Source organism: Zonotrichia leucophrys, chromosome 9, assembly GCF_028769735.1.
Source record: "Zonotrichia leucophrys gambelii isolate GWCS_2022_RI chromosome 9, RI_Zleu_2.0, whole genome shotgun sequence".
NCBI classification, from domain to species: Eukaryota; Metazoa; Chordata; class Aves; order Passeriformes; family Passerellidae; genus Zonotrichia; species Zonotrichia leucophrys.
In genome coordinates, this window is record NC_088179.1 from 5,240,276 (window position 1) to 5,260,564 (window position 20,289).

General features: G+C 49.2%; 1 protein-coding gene across 1 annotated transcript; it reads right to left on the minus strand.

Annotated features, from left to right (window-relative positions):
* Positions 1 to 12,788: 12,788 nt before the first annotated feature.
* Positions 12,789 to 19,950, minus strand: A4GNT (alpha-1,4-N-acetylglucosaminyltransferase). Its single transcript, XM_064721299.1, has 4 exons — positions 19,854 to 19,950; positions 16,318 to 16,529; positions 15,178 to 15,627; positions 12,789 to 13,877 (listed from the first exon to the last, which is right to left on the minus strand). The coding sequence occupies exons 2-4, from the start codon at positions 16,432 to 16,434 to the stop codon at positions 13,266 to 13,268; spliced, it is 1,179 nt and encodes a 392-aa protein (XP_064577369.1). The 5' UTR covers positions 16,435 to 16,529; positions 19,854 to 19,950; the 3' UTR covers positions 12,789 to 13,265.
* Positions 19,951 to 20,289: the final 339 nt, after the last annotated feature.

A 20,289-nucleotide genomic window follows, 5' to 3' on the forward strand; every position in this document is an offset into this window, starting at 1 on the left:
CAGACCTTCTGGCCTTGAGTTGTGCTATCAGAGATTTTTAACTTCACAAGCAAAAAGTGCAGCAAACCAAGCAGTCTGTAAATAGGATTGTGTTTTTTCTAGCAGGTTTTCTCTACTCTGAGGTTGCATCTTTGTTGTGAACATCAGTTTTACTCAACTGCCCGTTAGTATTAACAGCACCAGGAGGTCTGTGACCAAAGTAATGCCTTGTGGTGCTCTCAGAGTAGAAGATTTTGCTCCTATTTTCTGTATAAACTGATATCCAGGAGCAGTGCCTTGTGCCCTTTCTTAATTGCTCAAATAGTGAAAATCTCCCTTTGATAATCACTGTGTATTTGAAGTAAATTCTGTTGTGTCCCCTAGGCTGTGCCCAAAGCAAACAGAGCCTGTGGTCAGGGCATTTTCCTCCTTGGTGGCTTCTCTGCCCAGTCCCACCTTTGCTTTGCTGGCTGTACTCTAATGCTGATCTGCTCTGATATTTAATCTGATTTCTGTTACTTAGACGTTTGCTGGAGCCTGTGATAGCAAAGTGTATTTATTTCTTTGGATCTCTCCAGGGAATGTGCATAATCCATTGTTATTCCTGCACTAATAGCTCCCAACCTCTGTGCCAGTGGTGTTCCCACGGATGTCATCTTTAATGGAGCCAGGAGAATTTCTCATTTAGAATTAATTAGAATTACCTTTGGAGCAGGACTCCCAGGGAGCATTAGATGTGTAACTCCACACCGACATCAGGACTTCCCTGTGGTAATTCTACCCCCAGTGATGGGAAGATTAACTCCACATTGGAACGTTGCCTCCTCCAGCCAATCCATCAGAGAGGGAGTTTATTTGAAGGAGGAAGAGGGAGACATGTCAGAACTTTTGTGGGAAGAGAGAGCTAGTGCCAGAGCACATCCTAAAAAGCGCTAGACAATGCCTATGGATATAGAAAAGGGATAAGTTGGAGAGAAAAAGGGTTCCAGAGCCTCCAAAATAACCATTTAATGGCTTTTGCTGTGGGCTTGAGCACCACTCCTCAGGATTACAAATTCTCTGAAGGAATTCGGTTCAGGCAAAATTGTTTCGGTGAAATGCTGGTGTTCCATGAGTGTTTGGTATCTTGGAGGGATCAGAATCTACAGCTGAGCATTTCTGCAGAGTTGGACCTTGGAAAGTCAAGTTGCCACCAGCTGAGCTGGCATCTCTGGTGGCTCTGAGGATTAGGGGGGGCAGGCTGTGGGCCTAATGAGCACAAACTGCATCCCCCTCCTCCCCATGTCCAACAGTGCTCCATAAACCTCAGCTTCCATAACCACCAGATTTCCACAACCATCACCTCTCCACCACCACATGGAGCCAAATCCCCAGCACAGTCCAGGAGATCCTGGGGAAGGTCAACACCTGGCAGGTGGTTGGAGGGGACAACCACCACACAGAGGGTGGGAAGCGCTGCCAGCCACCAGCAGCTCAGGCTGGATTTTGGCCACTTGGCATAAACCCCTGTGGGATGTCAGTACTGATCCTCCCTTTTGTTCCAGCAAAGAACTCATTTTAAGGACTTGTTTTTAAAGGAGAAGAATTTCTTTTGCAGAGGTAGATCCTGTTCTGTTTTAAAAACATCGATACTCTTTTCCATGGTTTGTATCTCATAGTATAAACTAAGATTTCTTGCCTTTTTTTTTTTGCCTGCTGGATTTATTTTTTGCTTAATTGTTTTATTGGTTGTTGTTTTCTTTTTTCTTTTTTTTTTTTACGTGAATATTAAAAAAGATAAAATCTTAAAGACCAGAATCACAGTTTCCAGTTGTTCTCTTCTTGTCAAAATCATCAGCTCCAATCTTTTTGCTCAGCCAAAGCCCCCAACTTGTGTTGTCCATGTTCTTGAGAGGAGTATGGACACAGATGGGTGGTTGAGGGAAAAAATAAAAGATTGAGGTGTTTTATTTCCTTATAAAAGTCACACAATGAGAGAAAATATCAGACAATCAGATTAATAACTATTGGGGGACCCCAGATCAGTGATGTGATGAAGTCAGAGATCCTTGGTGGGACCCTGAGCTTGCTGACGAGTAGAGTGCAGCAAGTTTCAGGGTAGAGATTAAACACTTCTGAACACTTCATTGTTCTTAGGAGGGCAGAAAAATGGTGGGTATGTTCTCAGGCTCCACTGGAAAGGGGCTGAAAAGCCCAGGAATGTTTAATTTAGATAGGAAACATATAAGTAGTGCTGAGGGAAAGGTACACAGAGGAATGTGAAAAGCAGGAAAACACCCAGAAAAATTCAAAATGCAGGTTTACGGCTGAGTTAGAACTAAAAAAAAAATCCCAAGGAAACAGCTTTGAAAGTTACATTTTATTTTTCTGCTACACAAATGATGTGACAAAGTCCCCGAGCCGGCTATCTCTCGGTCACACTTTGATGTGTGAAGGCGTGTAGATGACAAGATTAGGGCCAGGAGCCTTATGGGGAGCTGAGAGAGAGCTGTATCCAGGAATTCCTGCCCTCGCTGGGCTCCTAATCTTCCAGCATCAGTTTTCATTTCCTTGCCTGGGCCGAAAACTCGCAGGATGAAATATTTTAATGCAGTGAACTCCGCTGGAATAAAATCCCATTCCCCAGCAGAGAATCATTTATTTATGAGCCTGGTTGTGGCGTAGCTACACTTGGTGTTACAGCTGCTCCTGTGTTTGTGGCCGTAAGGGACCTTATCTTGTTCTCAGCACCACGGAGGGTGGTGAACATCATTGTTGGGAATGACAGCACTGGGAGAATCCGCATCCACAGCCATGGAACTGCAGCTCCTGCTGCGGGGAGAACTCGGGGTTTGGACATGGAGAGTCCAGAGGAGGCACCAGGGTGAGCAGAGGGATGGAGCAGCTCTGCTGGGAGGAAAGGCTGCACAGCTGGGACTGTTCACCTGGAGGAGAGACCAGGGATGACCTCACTGTGGCCTTCCAGCGCCTGAAGGAGCCAACAGGAAACGTGGAGAGAGAATATTTGCCATGGACAGTGAGATGGAGTGAGAGGACAAGGCTTCAAACTGAAAGAGGGGAGATTTAGGTTGGATATACAGAAGAAATCCTTCCCTGTGAGGGTGGGCAGGCCCTGGCACAGGGTGCCCAGAGAAGCTGTGGCTGCCCCATCCCTGGAAATGCCCAAGGCCAGGTTGGACAGGGCTTGGAGCACCCTGGACAGTGGAAAGTGTCCCTGCCCATGGCAGGGGGTGGAACCAGATGAACCTTAAGGTCCCTTCCAACCATTCTGTGATTCTATGATTCCTTGTCTTGGACACAGACTCAAATATTCCCTTTTCAGCTGGGCTGATGTCTCCTCGGAGCCCTGAAAGCAAAATTATCTCCTTGGGAAATCTCTGTGTCTTTACTGAGGCCAAAGTTCCCTTTTCCAAGCTTTCCTCTGCAGCCCAGAAGGCTAAAAAACCATAATTGTGATACCCTAATTATTTTTTGGACTTAGAGACCCAGAAGCACCCTGAGGATGACCCAGTGTCTTGGTGACAGGTCATTGTGTCCCAGTGCTGTCATGTGAAGGACACAAACCCCTGAGCCACACCCAGGCTCCCAGGGCAAAGGGAAGGGGGGCACTTGCCCAGGTGCTGCCTGGGGACCATCCTCTGGCCACCAACCCCAAACACAGCCTCTTCTCCCCACGCCATGCATTGCAGGGAGACCCTTCACCCTCAGGGAAGTGTGTTTGGGCTCTGAGATCCATCACTGGGGCTGGAGCTGCTGGGAGGAGCAGCACATGTGGAGCACATAGGGCTGGACCAAATCCCTCCTGCCTGGCTGTGGGCTGGGAGGAGCAGTTCCATATTTGCTGGGCTGAACTGGGCTTGCTGGTTTGACCAATTGCACAGCAGAAGGGAGGTTTGGGCCTCTGCAGTTGCTTGGCTGAGTAAAGCCTGGAAAAAAACAGGTCCCAGAGGCTGCAGAACACATGGCCCTGTGAGTAAATCCATGAGTAAATCCAGCGTTTCCAGCTGCTGTTCCTGGTGAGGGAGGGAATAGAACCCTCTCCCACCTTCTATTTTCCTTTATTGACCATAAACTGCAAGGGATGAGTTTGCTAGCATTTGTAAAACCAAGGGAGACGAGTCAGGGAACTCATGGACATTTGTTGGGGCTTTGTTTCCATAAATTTTGTCATCCTGTGAAAAATGCATTTCCCGTTCAGACGAGCTAATTAAATCTAGGCTTGTCTAATAAAGCTGAGCCTGCAAAGGCTGGGTGCATTATCTGACAGCTCTGAACAGGCTCTTTCCAAGCCCCTGCAACATCTGGAGTGTGTGAGAGCACGCTGAATTTGCATGGAGCTTGACCAAGGGACAAACTGGAGCTACAAATTGGACTAGGAGATAAGAACTCTCCTGAAATCTATATGCAATTAAAAGCCCAATCGTCCTCCCTATAGTGACAAGGTTATTGCTTTTATAGAGTTGAACAGAGATGAATGAGTCTATGGATTAATGGCACTAAGATTTATGACACTGTGCTTGCCCCAAATATTATGGGAGAATAGCTCTCTGGGTGAGATATTCCAGCTGAATAAATTTGATAGGATTTTTATTTTCCTTTATTATTTTTTTTTTCAGCTTTGGGAGAGCTGTGCTGCATTCAGAGTTTGTTAGTGCTGTGGGTTGAATTTTTACTGATACTCCCTTGTATATTGATGATTTATAAAAGTATTGCCATTAAGAAAAGCCCATCAAGAAAAAGTCAATGGGAAAAACAAAACCTACCAACCCACACTGATTTGTGTGATTTCTCCTTCATTTAGTTGGCCAGATCTTTATCTTGCTGGGTCTGGGCTTTGTTTTACTGTTCCCAGAGACTCCAGAGAGGATAAAGCCGAAGGAGTCACTTCTGGCAGGAGAAATGAGGTGGCAGCAATTGGTGGAGACCATGGAAACCCCTCTGTATTGTGCTGAGTCAAACACTGACAAAATTACGAGGAGGAAAATAAAAACCTGTGGGATTTTAAGGGGAACAGTTTGGAAGGGATGGAGTTACACACCCAGGGCAGGGCAGAGGGGTGAAGACTGAGGGAAAACCATGCCCAGGGAAAACCAGGGGTGTGGGACAGGCCCTGCTCCTTCAGATCCCAGCAGGATGCAAGGATTGCATCGTCCATCACTTAACAAAACTTTGGGAGCTGTTTTAAGCCAGGTTGGAGAGGGCTTGGAGCAAGTTTGGAGGAAGATGTTCCTGGTGGTGGAACAAGATGGGCTTTAAGGTCCCTGCCAACCCAAACCACCCTGGGATTTTTGAACTTTGAGGCAAAGCCTCTGGGGTTTGAGCAGCAAGGACAGGGATTTCCCTGTCAGATTTCATTGGGATTTCCCAGATTTCAGTGGGAAACAGTGTTTTCCAGCCTATAGGCTGAGCCTGACCCACCACCCTGCACCACCTGGGCTGGCAGGGCACAGCAACAGCATGGATTTGATCCCAACTTCCCATGGAACACGCTGGCTCAAGATGCCCAGTGTGGAACAAATGCCCTTTTTGGCTCTTTTCCCACATCTCAGCTCCCTCACTGGTCAGAGGATGAGTGCCACTGTTGTATTAGCGGGGTGCCCAGACAAAGGAAGGAATGATGAATTTGACTCCATTTTCTTAGAAGGGTAATTTATTATTTTAAGATACTATATTATAGAAAAGAATACTATACTAAAGAATAGAGAAAGGATACTTACAGAAGGCTAAAAAATAATAATGAAAACTTGTGACTCTTTCCAGAGCCATGACATAGCTTGGCCCCAATTGGTCATTAAGTTAAAACAATTCACATGAAACCAATGAAACACCCACCTGTTGGTAAACAATCTCCAAACACATTCCAAAGCAGCAAAACACAGGAGAAGCAAATCAGATAATTATTGTTTTCCTTTTTCTCTGAGGCTTCTCAGCTTTCCAGGAGAAAAATCCTGAGCAAAAGGATTTTTCCAGAAAATACAGCAGTGACATGCCACCCTCCTCTTGGCACAAGGCTCTCAGCTATTTCTGAAATTTCCCAAACTTAGAGAAGTTTCCCCCCACTTTTCCACCAGCATTGGGACTTGGTGTTTGAAGCTCACCAAAAGCACCTCAGGCAGGGAAACTGCTGGGAAATCCAACAGAAAAGTGATTTTTGCACTTGCTGGCAGCTGAATGAGCAGGCACCTGCCTTGGCACCAGCTTTGCCACGTCGACAGGGCAGAGCAGCTCCTGCTTTCTGCACTTTTCCTTCCCCTGTTTGCTCTTTGGGGCAGGAATTTGTTCTCCCATTAGTTTTGGATGGTGCCAGCACCGGTGCCCAGCCAGGGTTTCCTGTCAGCCCCTCCATGGAACAAATTCTCACTGCCACCTGGAACTTTTTACAGGTAAAAAGGGGTTTTCTGCCTATTTCTGAACAGTTATGCTCAAAACTTTCTTTTTTCTTTTTCCAGAGGAATTAAATTTGTTCCCCTTGTTCTGCTCAGCCCCACTTGGGTGTGTCCTGCTTCCTAATGTTAAAAGCCACCTGGAAATGTGGGAAATAAGGAAGGGTAAGAGTCTGAACCAGAAGTTTTCCAACCCACTCTTTTCCAGTGGATTGGAAAAGATAAGAGGAATTGAGTGCCAGTTTTCCTGTTAGATCTTTCCAAATTTCATACTTTGCAGAGACCAAGTTCATAAATGCACTGCTAGAAATGTCCTGAATACAGATAGAATTAGGAGAATTACTTAATTGACACAGATGAGCTCTGGAAGGGGTCAAGCTGACATTGTCATGTCCACAGTGCAAAGAGTCATCCTTGGGGTTGGATTTCCCACTGATTCCAGAAGGAAAGGAGGGAGGGCATAGCAGCTGGGGCTGGGTTTTCTATCCAAGTGGATTCAGGCCAGATTCCTCCTGGAGCAGAAAGTTAGGCTTTTTCCATCACCTTCTGCAGCTTGGGCAGAGAGGAGAGTGAGGAATAAGGAGAAAGAGGAAAATGAGGAGAAGGAAAACTGCTAAAGCATCAAGAATCCACACATGTGTGTGTCCAGTGTGGAGAGCTGCCCCCAGCCTGTGGGATGTCACATCCCACGGGAATTGGGTCGTGCCACTGCCCTAAGGATGCCCAGGGAGAGCTGCTGAGGCTCCTGGCACTCTCAGCCCCTGGTACTGCTCATTGTTATTGTGTGATGAAGGGAGAGGAGAAATCACACCTGGGAAATGTCATTTATCCTCCTCGGTGGCTGACCAGGCGGGTCCCAACCCTCGAGAGAGCCTCAGCGCTGGGGTATTCCCAAAAGGAGAACCCAGAGCAGCCCTGGGGGGATGCAGAGCGGCTGCTGCTCGTTCCTGGTGCTGTGGCACCATCCAGTGGCTGCTGGCAGAGCGCTGCCACCTCCCTGTCCCCACCGTGTGTCCCCTGCCCGGCATCACTGATCCACAGGGAAGGGCTCCAGGTCACTGCTGACAGACATGGAGAGGCAGATTTGCTGGAGAGATCCTAAAAAGCAATTCCAAAAATCAGAGCCAAGAGGGGCAAACACCCTTGTTGCATCAGGACACCACACAGAGATCATTCATCAACTTCTGTGGCTTGAAAGTTGTCCCCCAAATCCTCATTTTAAATTTATTTTGAATTTGCTGATGAATTTATTTCTATTTTTTCCTGTAATTTCAGGCTTGTAATTTCATTTTTATTGAAATAAGGAAAAATAAATCTTCCCATTGTTTGTGCCAGGCCTTCCTTGGGGAAAATCTTTGTAAATTTTTTTTTCTGTGCAAGAAGCAATTTAATTCTGACACTGCTACCACCGTAATTACACCAGTTTTCAGATTCTGTGCTGCTTTAGTGTGCAGTTCTCAGCTTCATATGAGGGGATGGTGAGCTCCCTTCACAGAGCAGGGAGACAAAACAATTCCTTCTCTAGCTGGGGACCAAGGACAAATGATCCAAACCTCAGGCCCAAGAGCACAAACACCGTGGGCTGGAGAGAGAAATACAAGCAGGGTGGGACTGCATAACCTAAAGTTGTGATTGGACAATTAACTGCAATATGCAAATGGAGCAGAACTTATTAAAGTGAGAGACCCCATGACTGGTGGGGAATTTTGTGGCCATTTTGGTTCATCTTGTGTGTAGCCCTGGCTGGGCTCTTGTGCTGCCCAAGGTGAATCCATTGAGGAGATCCATTTAATAAATCCCTGCTTTATTATTTAGCTCAGTCCAGCCTCTGTTCTAGGGCAGCCTACACAAGGCATCCCCTCAGGTGGAGGAGAGCAGGGAATTTGTGCTCCTTGGGCTGCTGCTGATGCCTCACAGAGCCTGGAGTCTCCTGCAGGTCCAAGTGGGAGTTCTCTTCACAACCTAGGCAGATGAGCCTGGCATTGTCATCCCCCAGGACAATGCACAGGCCCTCAGCAGCACCACCCATCTCTCAGAGCATCCTTCGAGCTCCAAGGCCTGTCCAAATCCCAGGGAAGATCCCTGGCACCCATCATTTCCCAAGATACAGCCCATGATTGCTTTAGGGAAGGACTGCTGAAGAGTGGGTTTTGGAATTTTCAGGCTATGGGGTATGTGCAGCATTTTCTCTCGGGAATTAGTTACAGCTCCAGGGGTTTTTATGACCAGGAATGTCCTGGGGATGTAAAATATGAGAAGTGAAGGGGGGGTGTGGGTCTGGCTTTGGGCACCTCTGCTGCCTCCCACACCCCCTCAGCATTCCCAAATAACGTTCCAGGGAAAGGGGGACATGCCATGCAGTGAAACAAACCCAGGAATGTGTCACGGACATATTTTATGAAAAATCCTTTTGCTAGGAGTTTTTCTCCTGAGAAGCTGAGAGGCCTCAGAAACGAAATGCAAACAATGATTATCTGCTGCTGTGGAATGCAACAGGTGCATCTGTGATTGGTCTCATGTTGGTTGTTTCTAATTAATGGCCAATCACAGTCCAGCTTGGACTGTCTGAGAGTCACGAGCTTTTGTTATTAATTCTATTCCTTTCTTTTCCTTTGCTAGCCTTCTGATGAAATACTTTCCTCTATTCTTTTAGTATAGTTTTAATATATAATTTTCTTTTAACATAATATATATCATAAAATAATAAATCAGCCTTCTGAAACATGGAGTCAAGATTCTCATATCTTCCCTCATCCTGGGACCCCTGCGAACACCACTACAGGAATTCTCCTTAAAAACATCTCCAGGAAACATTCAAGGGGGAAATCATGGAGTCACTGCTTTTTTCCTGGTGCTTTTGGAGCAGAGGCGCTGCCCTGCTGTGGAGCAGGGGCGGATGGAGCATCCCGGGCTGCCCGTGTCCCTGCAGGGGCTCTGCTCGGTGCTAGGTGGTGGTGTTGCATTGCCGGCAGCTCGGGGATGCTCGCAGGAACAGCTGCTCGATGTTCTTGGCATGGAGAGAGCTCGGACGGTGAATGTCCCCTTCAAATCCCCGTGCCTCCACACCCTCAGGGAGGAGCCGTGGATAATTTAGCCCAGGAAAGGCTGCTGGGGAGGCAGAGCAGGAGCAGGGAGGTCATTCTGCCCCTGTACTGGGCACTGCTGAGGGCACACCCTGAATGCTGTGTCCAGTGCTGGCCTCCCAGTTTGGGAAGGATATTGGGACACTCGAGTGTGTCCAGAGGAGGCAACGAGGCTGGAGAAGGACTGGGAACATAACTCCTGTGAGGAACGACTGAGGGAACTGGGGGTGTTTAGCCTGGAGAAGAGGAAGTGCTGGTGATGGAGCTGGCCAGCCAAGGGCACCAGGAGATTCATCCCCCCTGTGTCCCCAGCAGCTCTGCCCAGCACGACCCCATCCCCATTCACAACACCCCCAGCCCAAAGCCAGCTTCATCCTGGTGCTCTGGGGACAGGGATGGTCCCAGCTCTGGCCCCACGCCTTAGAGAACAACCTCTGACTGTCACCATCATATTTTCTGAAATATCTCTTTGCCCAGGATTCTTCTCCTGGAAAGCTGAAAAGCCTCAGAGGAAAAGGAAAACAATATTATCTCATTTGCCTCTCCTGTGTTTTGCTGCTTTGGAATGTGGTTGGAGATTGTTTATCCAACATGTGAATTGGATTTTCACTTAATAACCAATCAGTGCCAAGCTGTGTTGGACTCTGGAGAGAGAGTCACGAGTTCTCATTAATATCGTTTAGTCTTCTGTAACTATACTTTCTGTATTCTTTAGCATAGTTTAGTTTAGTATTCTTTAATATAATATAGATCATAAAATAATAAATTAGCCTTCTGAGAACATGGAGTCAGATTCATCATTCCTCCTTTCGATGGGGGTCTCAGAAAATACCCCATCTGACCTCAAGGCCACTGGATGGAGGATGTCAAAGGGGTCACAATGCCCCCTTGGGTATTTGCCAACAGCCAGCCCTGGTTTAGGACTGGTTTTATTTTATTTCCTGCCTGCATTAGGGAGCAGAAATCCCCCTTTTCCTTTCCCTGGACTGCAGTTAGGGATCCACAGCAGGCCCTGTTTGTATGCAGATAACCATTGGCATAGCTTGAAGGAGGTCCCCTTTCCCTGAAACTTGCTGGAAATCTCATGGAAATGTCATTCCTCTGGGATCTGGCTGCAATGCCAAGGGACAGTTTTGGTTTGTGAGCTGTGATGGCAGTGGGAGGACTGGAAGTGTCCAGTCCATGGCTCACGTGAGGGGAAGCATAGGCAGCTCCTTGTGGGAACTCCATGGCTGTTAGAGAGGGGCACAGAGAAGAGACTGTGCTCTGAAGGGATGGAAGTTATGAAAAACGTGTCCACATCCAAATTGATTCATTTCAAAATGAGATCATTACCTTCAGCTTTGTTTGCTGAGAGCAGTTGGATCTGTACAGAAACAGACTGGGCATCACAGATAATTTTTTTGTTATTTTGGGCATTTTTTCCTCTCTCTGCAGAATATTACTGTGAAATGCATTCAAAAGCAGAGCAGAAAAGAGCAGATTGGGCACCGATATTCCCCAAGAGCTGTGTCCCTTCAGCTGGCCATACCTGAGAGGGGCCAGCTCAGAGCTTTTCCTTCCCACAACATAATGCCCTGGCCACCAGGTGCCATCCTGTCACACCCCACATGTCACTCAGACCTGATGAAAAGGAAAAGATGCTCTCAACTGGAATTCAAAGAGCTGCTCTGATGGATGACACCCCGGTGGGTGACTCCTGCTGACATATTCATGTGATACTTTGTGTTTAATGAGTGCCAAATAGATTAAAACATCACTGGATGGGCTTGAAATGGGGCTTGAAATTAGGCTTAGTCTGAGCTCAGCAAATATTTTAAGGCTGCTTAGATTTAAACATCTGCTTAAATGTTCTTAATGAGCCAAGGACTCTTTTTTATTTTTTCCTCGAATATTATTATTTCACTTGTTTTCTTTTCCTGGGGTGTTCGTGGCCTAGGGCTGCTGCCCAGGATGGGAGCTGAGACAAATATGGAATGAGATGGTGGGAATGTGGCAAAGTGGGCTTGCAGCCACCTTTCTCCTCACCAGCCAGGAAAGCTCTCTGGATTTTTATTCATCACTGGGGTGTCTTCCAAAGGGCAGAAGATGTGCCACCAGGTACAGAGTCTGCTGGTGACAATTTTGGGTTTTCTCATAGGCCATGATAGGACACAACTTCAGTCATTTCTGGTGTTATTTCCCTTGATAATTTAATCATGGAATCCCAGATTGGTTTGGGTTGAAGAGGACCTTGAAGCCCATCCCCTTCCACCCCCTGCCATGGGCAGGGACGCCTCCCGCTCTCCCAGGGTTCTCCAAGCCCTGTCCAACCTTGTGGGTTTCTTATGGCCATGGGCACGCTCTCATCCATGCTCAGAGAGTAGATTTAGATGGAATGTTGGGAAGGAATTGTTCCCTGTGAGGGAGGTGAGGTCCTGATTGCCCAGAGAAGCTGTGGCTGCCCCTGGATTCCTGGGAGTGTTCCAGGCCAGTTGGATGGGGCTTGGAGCAACCTGGGATAGCGGAAGGTATCCTGAGCTGAGAGCAGACATCCACAAAGCAGATGCTCCCAGAGTTGCCTGGATGTGGGTCCATCTCTATCCACAGGCATGTCCTGGAGGGCACAGGAGGGGTGAGGACAAAGAAAAATATTCCTTTGTGTCATTCTCCTGCTCCAACAATCACCAGCACTCAGCTTGGCACTGCCTGGCCTTACACTGGAGTGGCTTTGGGGGAACACAGGGCAAGGAGGAGCCGCTTGCCCAAACACAGGAGCACACAAACCCTGTGTGCAGAGGGCTCCCTTCTCCTGCTGAACCCCAAATTCTGAGCTGCAGCTGGCTCAGCAGCTGCTGTGTTTGCAGGAGATAGCATTGTGCACACGGCAAACATTGGATGACGGGGACAGATCCCCACCTTTCTGCTCCTGAGTTAAAACCAGCTGTTCAGGGAGACTCAGCAGAGATCTGCAAGCTGGGCTTCTCTTCAGGGAATTGGGTGGATTGGCATTCTCCTGGGAAAGAGAGTATCTGAAGGGGATTGCTCACTGGGAGCCCTGTTGGGATTAAATGGGATTTTTCCACAGCTGGACATGGGTGACCACCTCATATCCATTGGAATTTATTTAAGAGGCATTTGGGATCCTGGAGGACCATCCCTATCCTTCCTTGGTGTCTCAGCACCCCCTTTCCAGGCACAGCTTCTACAGCCAGGATTGACCTGGGAGGATGGGGCAGAGCAGCCACTTCCTGGCAAAACATAAAGTAAAAATGTGGGAGCACAAACCTTTGGAAAATGTGACTCATTTTTCAGGGAGAAGTGAGCTCAGAGGAATGGTGGTTTATGAACTCTTTTATTTTAATTCTGAAAGTCCCTCTCAAAAACGTAGGGTGTAAAGTCCATGTGAGGAAAACACCAGGGAAAGACGCTGGTTTGGGTTTCTCCTCTTTTGCCCCCGAGGCTCCAATCCAAAGTCTGTTGTGCTTCCAACTTTTCTGACGTGGGAAGCTGCTGCTAGTTCCAAGAGGAGCAGAGACAACATTTCTCCTGGGAGGCCATCCCCCTCTGTAGGAGTTTTCCCTTGGAGAAGCTTGTGAACAGGCTCAAAGTCTGTCAGATTTGGGAAGGTTTGGTGCATGAGCACCTATCAGGAAACAGCACTGAGGCAAAGGAGTCCTTGGAGGCTACGTCTGACGGATACCCACCACCATCCTCAGCATCCCAAGGGAATAGGAACAGTGGTCATGTAAAGTTCCTTCTTTCTCCTACAAACCTGGATACCGACCTAGTGGGGATTGTGTTTGGCTGGAAGGATCACCTCTCTCATCCTTGCTCCATGTCACTCAGCCTCCTCAGGCTCTGGGAGATCCCTGTGCTTGGCATTTTGGATCAGGTCCTCGTAGGTGCTGGGGCAGTAGGTTTTGTAGAGGTTCTCAGCCAGGGTGTTGCTGCCGGCCACCACGACCTTGCGGTTGCGGTTCATGAAGTTCCACAGGTGCAGCGCGTAGGAGTGGGTGAAATTTGGGCTTTTATCCCACACCTGGTAGTACCGGCTCCAGGCTGGGTACGGGATGGGGTAGAAACGCTGCGGGTTGAGGAAGGAGATGTTCTGGCAGCTGTGGTCCTCGGTGCCTTGGAAATCCGTCAGGTTGCAGAGCGTTTTGAGCATCCTGGTCATCAGGAAGGGGCCCTGGTTGCCCCAGATGTTGCCGTTGTACTTGAGGACGAAGTTCTCCATGCAGTCCCAGATGAACTTGTGGCGGGCGGGGAAGCCGAAGATGCCGTTGCTGGAGAAGCGCGACTTCTGCGCGGCCAGAAAGCTCTGCTGGGGAATGGGCCGGATGGAGATCACATCCGTGTCCATGTAGATGCCCCCGTACTTCCAGATGAGTGCCAGTCTGCTGGCGTCAGAGCTGACGTGCACCCAGTTCTTCTCCTGCTCCGGGACCACCTGCAGAATGGGAAAAGTGAGACGTGATGCCTCAGGCAAGGAATGGATCCAAGCCATCCACGGGGCTGCAAATAGCACCATAAACCCTCAGCGCAAACCCTCATGGCTGCAAATGGCACTGACAGCCCTGGCTGCCTCCAGCCATTGGATTTACTGTGATAAGATAAGGAGCAGAGTGTGACCGTGTTCACAGGGGTCTTAGGATGAGGGAAGAGATGAGGATCTGACTCCATGTTTCAGAAGGCTTGATTTATTATTTTATGATATATATTACATTAAAACTATACTAAAAGAATAGAAGAAAGGATTTCATCAGAAGGCTAGCTAAGAATAGAATAAGAAGGAATGATAACAAAGGCTTGTGGCTCAGACTCTCTGTCTGAGCCCGCTCACTTGTGATTGGCCATTAATTAGAAAAAACCAAAATAAGACCAATCACAGATGCACCTGTTGCATTCCACAGCAGCAGATAACCATTATTTACATTTTGTTCCTGAGGCCTCTCAGCTTCTTGGGAGGAAAAATCCTAAGGAAAGGATTTTCCATAAAAGATGTCTGCGAGAGCAGAACAGTGCTTTGTTAGCACTAGCAATGCAGGAACATTTCCCAGGTGGTTTGATGGCACCTACAGTGTTAACTCAATGCCACCATGAGTCATTCCCTTCTATTTCAGAGGGACACAACCCACTTAGCACACTCCCAGTTCCCTCCCAGCTCTTTGAACCAGGCTGGAGGCTTTTCATTGGCGTTTGTTGGCATTTGGAGTAATTTTTTCTCAGGATAAGAAAGACTTTGGAGAAAATCTGCCTGCCCTGCCCAAGAAGTTTGACCAAAGCTACTTGTGGGAAGTTTGCCTGGGGAACTTTTTCCAGGGTGGGGCTCACTAGATCCCACCTTGGCTTTGCATGTTGCTGCTATAGAACCTGAAATCTCTCCCCTATCTCTTATCTCCTGTGGGCTTTGTCAGAGTGAGGCAGCTCTATCAAGTGCTCAGGCAGCACATTTTGTTCAACCAGCTTCTGTTGGGGAAGATTATTAAGGCTGTTTTCTCAAAACACGTCTGCAATCTATTTTTACTGATGTTTCCTTTGCCAAAAATCCGATTCTCCAGATAAGGCCAATCACGTATGCCATAAACAGAGAGATGAATACACAGCAGAACGCGGCCAAAATGAATCTGTTCCCAACCAAAACAATGAAAGTCACTAATTTCACACAGTCCTGGATTCCTCATTCCTTTTAAAGCCTTTCCCCACCCCTAGTTATAACTAAAGAGTTTTCCACTTTTTTAAACACTCACCTGGTTGTACCACTGGAGCAGGGGGGTCTCCTGGAAGACGGTTTCCATCTGGAGAGGGAAAAGGAAGACATTCTTCATGGAAGACAAGAGGGAGAAGGCTGCGTAGCTGGTGTTCATGTCCAGGGCTGTCTCGTTGTTGAGCCCCCTCATGAAGAGGATGATGGGCCTGTCCTGGTAGATGCGGGCGGCAGATTCCACGGAGCACGACACCAGTGGCGGTGGCTCCAGGCGCTCCGTGGTCTCCAGGAAAATGATGCTTTTGCCAAGGTTCAGCACCTGCTCAGGCGTCAGGTACTGCTGGGCCATGGGCAAGTAGGAGAAGACGCAGCTGGACAAGAGGGAGATCTCGTACAAAATGCCCGAGACAAAGCAGAAACAGAGGCATATCTGGATTTTCCTCAACATTCTTTCTTTCCTGGAGCGTTTGGGGGCGTGCCTCCGACATGGGTGCTAAAGAGAGACAAGGAACAGCAAAAGGAGGAGCCAGTTATTGCTCAGCAGGACTGGGAAATGGAGGAATGTGGCTTTGGACAGTGAAAGGTGAAGGCAGCTTGGTGACAAGCCTGGTGACAACCCCTCTATGGGTACAGAGGGCTCTTCCCCCCAGGATGAAGATCTGGAGTCCCATCTGTTCCCATCAGCGAGGCAGGGGGAACCAGGAGAGGTCCTGGAGAAGGGACAGGCAGCTGTGTCCCATGGTGCAGGCATGGGCTCGGCAGAGAGGGAAGGACCCAGGGAGAGTGGGTGGGAAGGGTCAGCATGGCAAGGCAAGGAGCCCCAAGAGCATCCCTGGGGCAGACTGGTGTGGGAAACTGCTCCCAAGCACTGCAGTGCCATTCCAACACATGCTTGTCCCGGGGAATTTGTAGAGCCAAATGTGCCCATGGAATTAGGTGCCCCAGGAGGCAGTGAGTGTCACAGGGGAAGGCAGGCTGTGATTTCAGTTTGGGGTCTGTCACCCAAAGCTAAAACATCAGCATGCCAAAGGCTTTTCCCCAATCCATCCCTTCTGCTGACACTTCATCCATGAGGGATGTGAGGGATTTCTGTCCTGCAGGAATGGAGTCTAGTGATGGACCAGGAGGAGCAGATGAGGATAGAAAATGGATGGTTTCATACAAGGAAGGAATTATGACCTACCTGGATTACAGTCCTGACAAATCTACATTTCCAGCACCTTTTCTTGCCTTGGCGGTGACTGTTGGACTCCTGCAAAGCCCAGCTCCCTGGTGAGGACACCCAAACCTTCTGGAGCATGCAAAGGGATTTCGGGAGGTACCAGGATGCTGCACAGGGGAAAACCAGCTCTGCTGCTGGCTCAGCCTCAGTCCCAGCAAAGGTGTGGGATCCACCTAAAAGGACAAAGAGGGGCCGTGTTTGGTGAGACCCAAAAGGACAAAGAAGGGCCATGTTTGGTGATATCCCAAAGAACAAAGAAGGGACGTGTTTGGTGAGACCCACCTTGTGCCTGGCACAGCTCCCCTTCCCAATCCCAGCAGCACACGAGGCCATACAGCCATGGGGAGTTCCTGCTGGTAAGAGGCAGGATGGAATGGGATCTGCACTGCACTGTCTGGTGACACAAGGAAATTCCCTCCTGAAATGACACCTGGTTGCACATGAGTGGCCCTGCAGGGACCAGGAGCCAGGGTCCAGCGGAGGGGACATGGCTGGAATGACAACCCAATGTCCAAGAGGCCCTGAAAGTGCTCAGAGCTTGATTGATTGAAGGGAATGGCAGGAAACACAGCTCTGTGTGCTGGGATAATTAATGAGCCTCATTCCATGTCACCCTTCCAGCATACAGATAAGTCTAGAGTGGAGCAAACCCCATGGAAATTCCCTGCCAGTGCTGAACTTGTGCTTGGAGCTGTGGCAGCTCCTGATCCATTTCTCAGAGCTGGATCTCATCAAATTAAATATTAAAGCAGTGACTGTTCCCATCAGTGCTGCTTCCCATGCTGAATAACAGATTTTGTTGTTTTCCATTCCAGCTGCACAGGGTTTCTCATCACATCCTAGGTTCCCAGGACAGCACAGGAGTTTGGGAAGAAATTCTTGGGTGTGAGGGTGGAGAGACCCTGGCACAGGTTGCTCAGGGAAGCTGTGGCTGCCCCTGGATCCCTGGGAGTTCTCAAGGCCAGGTTGGAACAATCTGGGTTAGTGGAAGGTATCCCTGCACATGGCAGTGGTGGTGCTGGATGGGCTTTAAGTTCCCCTCCAGCCCAAACCTTTCTGAGATTCCATAATTAATGTTAATTTTTCCAATCCATTCCCAGTTTCTCTCGTTGTCCCTGCGCTCTGCTGTGAGTGGCAGCCGCAGGGGCCTCCCTGCAGATATGGAATTTGAGCGGAAGAAGGGAATGGAGAGCAAATATCCGCGGTTTGGAAGGGCCACGTTCCCGAGCCTGTAGATAAGGCAGCCCCGTGGGGCTCAGGTGGAACACACATGTTCAGCCCAGCCCAGCCCCACAGGGCTCAGGAGACACCAGCACTGACATTAAAATAAACTACAGTGCTCAATCTCCGCATTTCCTCCCACCTTTCCCACCTGTGCCTCGTCCTCAGGTGCAGTCAATTTACTCTGGTTGGTTGAAAAGCAAACAGAAAGAAAACATTGCTCCCTGGAAGCTCTGTCACAGTCTTGGCTTGGACAGATTTTTAGGCTTCTGGTTGTTGGTTTTTTCCCAGCCCAGAGTAGTTTGGGTTGTTTCCATTTTTCAAGTGCAGGATGAGCTCATTTTGTTCCAACCCCCTGCCACTGGAGTTCAGACCCCTTGGACTCCATGGCCAGGACAGCTCAGGGGGATCCTTCCAATCTAACCTGGGGGATCCAGGATCCTGGGGGATCCTTCCAATCCCCCCACTCCTGGGGGACACTCAGTGATGCTCCTGTACCCTTCAGACAGGGACACCTCCCACTACCCCAGGTTGCTCCAAGCCCCATCCAAGCTGGCCTTGGACACTTCCAGGGATCCAGGGGCAGACACAGCTGCTCTGGGCACCCTGTGCCAGGGCCTCATCATCCTCACAGGAAGGAATTCCTTCCCAGTATCCCATCTAACCTCTGTCAGTTAAAGCCATTCCCCCTGTCCTGCCACTCCATGCCCCTGTAAATCATCCCTGTTGCTGCTCCAGTGCTGACCAGGGACTGGAGCCCCTCTGTTCCTTTTTAAATCTCGATGCCACTCTCCTGAAGCAGAAACCCCTGGCTTTGCTTTGATTAGAGTTGGGACCACGAGGACATTCCCATTACTGGATTCATATTTCTCCTTTGATGGCTGCCAGATCCGATGTCTCAGGTCTTTATGAGCAGCCCAGCAAAGCCGTGCTCGCAATCGTCCTTCAGATTTAAAACAGCCCGGGAGGCATTTTATTTGCAAATTGTGGGCAGAGAATGAGGAGCCACTCCAACACCTCCGTGCTCTGTGCATGACATTGTGAAGAGAAACACGCATCTTCATCGGCTCATTCCGGGAAATTGTTTTGCTTGGTTGGTTTTCCAAAACCCCTGTGTGGCGAGTTATGAATTCTCATCACATTTGACCTGGAGGCTGCTGTTATCAAAATGTTCCCTTCCCTGCTCGAGTTAAAAGGACTGCGGAGCTGAATGTTAAAAATAAATCCCGGCCATTGAATAGATTACCCTGCTGAGTGGGATGATTCCGGGCTGCGGCTGCTGCCTTGATGGCCCATCTTGTAAAGAGATTTCTTTTCTTGGGGCAATTTCCGTGTTTCAAGTGCAGCATGAGGACAGCTGGGAGACTACAAGGGAGATTACTACAGATGCCTGTGATAACTACCCAAGGTGGCCTGTGAGACATAGGCTCTGGGAAAACAGTGGGATTTTGGCACCGAAGAGAGGCAGTGATGCTGCTGGGTCCTGGCCCTACACCCCCTGCACATCACACCCCTGGAGTCCCTGTCGTGTGCAAAGGGATGAGCCCAGGACAGCCCATGGGGCATGACCAGCCCTGCAGGGACGCAGCTTGAGCGGCTCAGTTTGAACAAGGGCTAAAACTCCCCATTTGCCAGAAAGGATTTTTAATAATTAAATAAATAAATAAATAATCTCAACATCTGCAGATCACAGTTTGCCCAGCCCTCGAGCCCATTTCAGTTTTCTCATTTCAGTTTTAGGCTCTCCAAAGCAAGAGCTGCATCACAAACTGCAGTTCGAGCACCACGGACAAATAGTGCACATCTCGCAGTGCCCTGCCAAACCCCAGTGCCACTGAATCCGCATCCTCACAGCTCCTGGAATCCCTCGGGATTCAAAGCAGAGACCTCTCCTCTCTCTGTAGCTTTCCCCTGAGAGCCAGTGGGATTTGCCTTTGGGATGCACCCACCCCGATTCTGGGAATAACCCCAGGCCAGTCCCCGATTTCCACACAGACAGAGTCTGGTGAACACACACTGTTGAATTTTGAGTCTCTGAGGAAATTACAGCTGCAATCAAGCTACAATGCACATGCACACAGGCCAACCCCAGCTTCATCACATTTAACACCAGGAAAGTGATTCCTGATGGAAAACCCGAGTGAGGAACGTGTGGGGTTCACAGCAGATTAATTAATGCATCTGACCTGAGCAAAGGAAGGGGCTTCTCACTGCCCTGTGCCACACCTGCCTCCCCATTCCCCATTCTACAGGTTCAGGGACAGAGCCAAACTCACCTGAGGGCTGCCAGGAGCAGGTGAGGCGTGCAGGGTGCTGGGGAGCCGTGCTGGGAGGGATCCAGAGGCACTGGAGAGCCCGAGGAGCTGCGCTGCCTCCCGGCCGTGTGCTGCCCTGGCAGGGCTCGCAGCAGGCTCATGGCTCTGCTGTTTGTATTCTGGGGTGCCCAGATAAGGCTCAGCTGGGGCTGTGCTCTCCCAGCAGTGGGCAGTGCCAGGTGCTCCCGTGGCCAAAGGTGAGTCCCCTGCTCTGCCAGCGTCACAAAGCAGGGGTGGGACTGGGAAAAGGCTCCTTTTGGGGGTGGCTTGCAGCACCTTCAACCTTTTCTCTTTGTGTCCAGATCCACACCTAGGGAGGGTGTTCTAGGGCAAGGAAGAACTTTGCTGTGTGGGGTTGGTGCTCTGCATACTTCCAAAGGAGGAAACATGCAGGAGT

Bases quoted from the DNA above. Each gene is read 5' to 3' on its own strand.
- A4GNT (XM_064721299.1), bottom strand. From the start codon at position 16,434: ATGCTCCAGAAGGTTTGGGTGTCCTCACCAGGGAGCTGGGCTTTGCAG. The intron at 15,628-16,317 runs GTAGGTCATAAT...GTCTCTCTTTAG, and splicing joins TTGTCAGGACTGTAATCCAG to CACCCATGTCGGAGGCACGC. The intron at 13,878-15,177 runs GTGAGTGTTTAA...CCCATTCTGCAG, and splicing joins TGCTCCAGTGGTACAACCAG to GTGGTCCCGGAGCAGGAGAA.